Here is a 1501-nt window from a genome sequence, read left to right as displayed (position 1 = left end):
GAGTTTTGTAATTAGTTGTAGATTGGTAGAGGTTTGATCCTTGATAGTCTGCAAACTTTGTGTGCATTAGAGAGCACTCTGGGAGCACGAGAGAGGTCGTACCTTGTCTTATTGTTTTACGGTAGGATTAACGTAGCTACGTCTGTTCTAGTCTAAAGCTACAAACCTATCACAAATCATTTCATTATACAGTAGAAGCAACGAGTCACTTCAAAAGTTTGAGTGCACATGGGAGTTGTTTCCTCTGAGTGTTATTTACCCCACACATCATTAGTTCAGACTCTGTTGGAAACATTTACAATATAAAACCATCAACACTGTTTTGGAAAGTGGGTTATGTTCTTGCATAGTTAGAGCTAAAGAGCTGAGGTGTATTGATATGAATAGAGCGAATTAATCATTATTATAATAGAGTATCTAATCCAAACATTTGTATCATTTTTGTCATAGGACTAAAATGTGGTTTGTTTAATTTTACCTTTGGTTTATGATTATTTCTTTGTATATATAATTATGAAATACACCAATATTACCACTATAAAAGAGTTCATTATTATTGGATTTCCTGGACTTCCTCCTGAATATTATGGTCCAGTGTCTGTTCTTCTTCTTGTTGTTTTCCTTGCTATTGTAATTGGAAATGGTTTCACTATAGCTGTTATCATTTTTGAGCGGACTCTGCACAAACCAATATATGTGATCTTTTCTAACCTTGCAATGACAGACATCTGCTTTGGCGTGGTGACTCTTCCAAAAATCATTGCCAGATACTGGTGGAATGACATGATCACTTCTTTTGGAGCTTGTTTTACACAGATGTATTTTGTTCATTCTTTGGGAGCTATTCAGTCTTTAAACTTGCTGATGATGGCTTTGGATCGTTTTGTTGCCATATGGTTTCCATTCAAATATCCCATTTTATTTACAAACAAAGCAGTGGCTATTGCTTGCACCATGTGCTGGGTTTTAACATTTATACGTTTGCTGGGAATTGTGCTTCATGCCTTAACTTTACCTTACTGTGACCAGAATATTATCATGCAGTGTTACTGTGATCATATATCAATAACAAGGCTGGGTTGTGGTGATGGGCTGGCATATGTGAACAGTGTTGCACTTGCTAATGCAATGGTCACTCTCCTGGTTCCTTTAACATTCATAATTTTATCCTATTTTTCTGTCATCATAGCTGTTCTGAGGATGTCTCAAACTGAGAGACGTCACAAAGTGCTGTCCACTTGTGCCCCTCAGCTCTTTATTACCTGCCTTTACTATGTGCCAAGATGCTTTGTTTATCTTGCTAATGTTTTAGGATTTAATTTTAATCTTGTTATTCGGATTATTATTACAATGATGTACAGCCTCATACCTGCTGCTGTTAATCCAATCATATACTGTTTCAAGACTAAAGACATTAAAAATGTTTTGATGCGGAGATTTAAAAAAGGAAAAGTGAGCACTGGATTAAAAACTGAATGCAAATAAATCTTTACAAAATCCA

At 35.7% G+C, this 1501-nt stretch overlaps 1 protein-coding gene across 1 annotated transcript; it reads left to right on the top strand.

The window, feature by feature from the left end:
• The first annotated feature begins 513 nt into the window (after positions 1 to 513).
• Positions 514 to 1485, top strand: LOC113036402 (olfactory receptor 1500-like). Its single transcript, XM_026192732.1, has one exon. It carries the CDS (start codon positions 514 to 516, stop codon positions 1483 to 1485), a length of 972 nt encoding a protein of 323 aa, XP_026048517.1.
• The last annotated feature ends 16 nt before the right edge of the window (positions 1486 to 1501 follow it).

This window comes from Astatotilapia calliptera, chromosome 14, assembly GCF_900246225.1.
Source record: "Astatotilapia calliptera chromosome 14, fAstCal1.2, whole genome shotgun sequence".
NCBI classification, from domain to species: domain Eukaryota; kingdom Metazoa; phylum Chordata; class Actinopteri; order Cichliformes; family Cichlidae; genus Astatotilapia; species Astatotilapia calliptera.
Note: the sequence above shows the minus strand (reverse complement) of the source record. Positions and strands in the feature narration are given on the sequence as shown.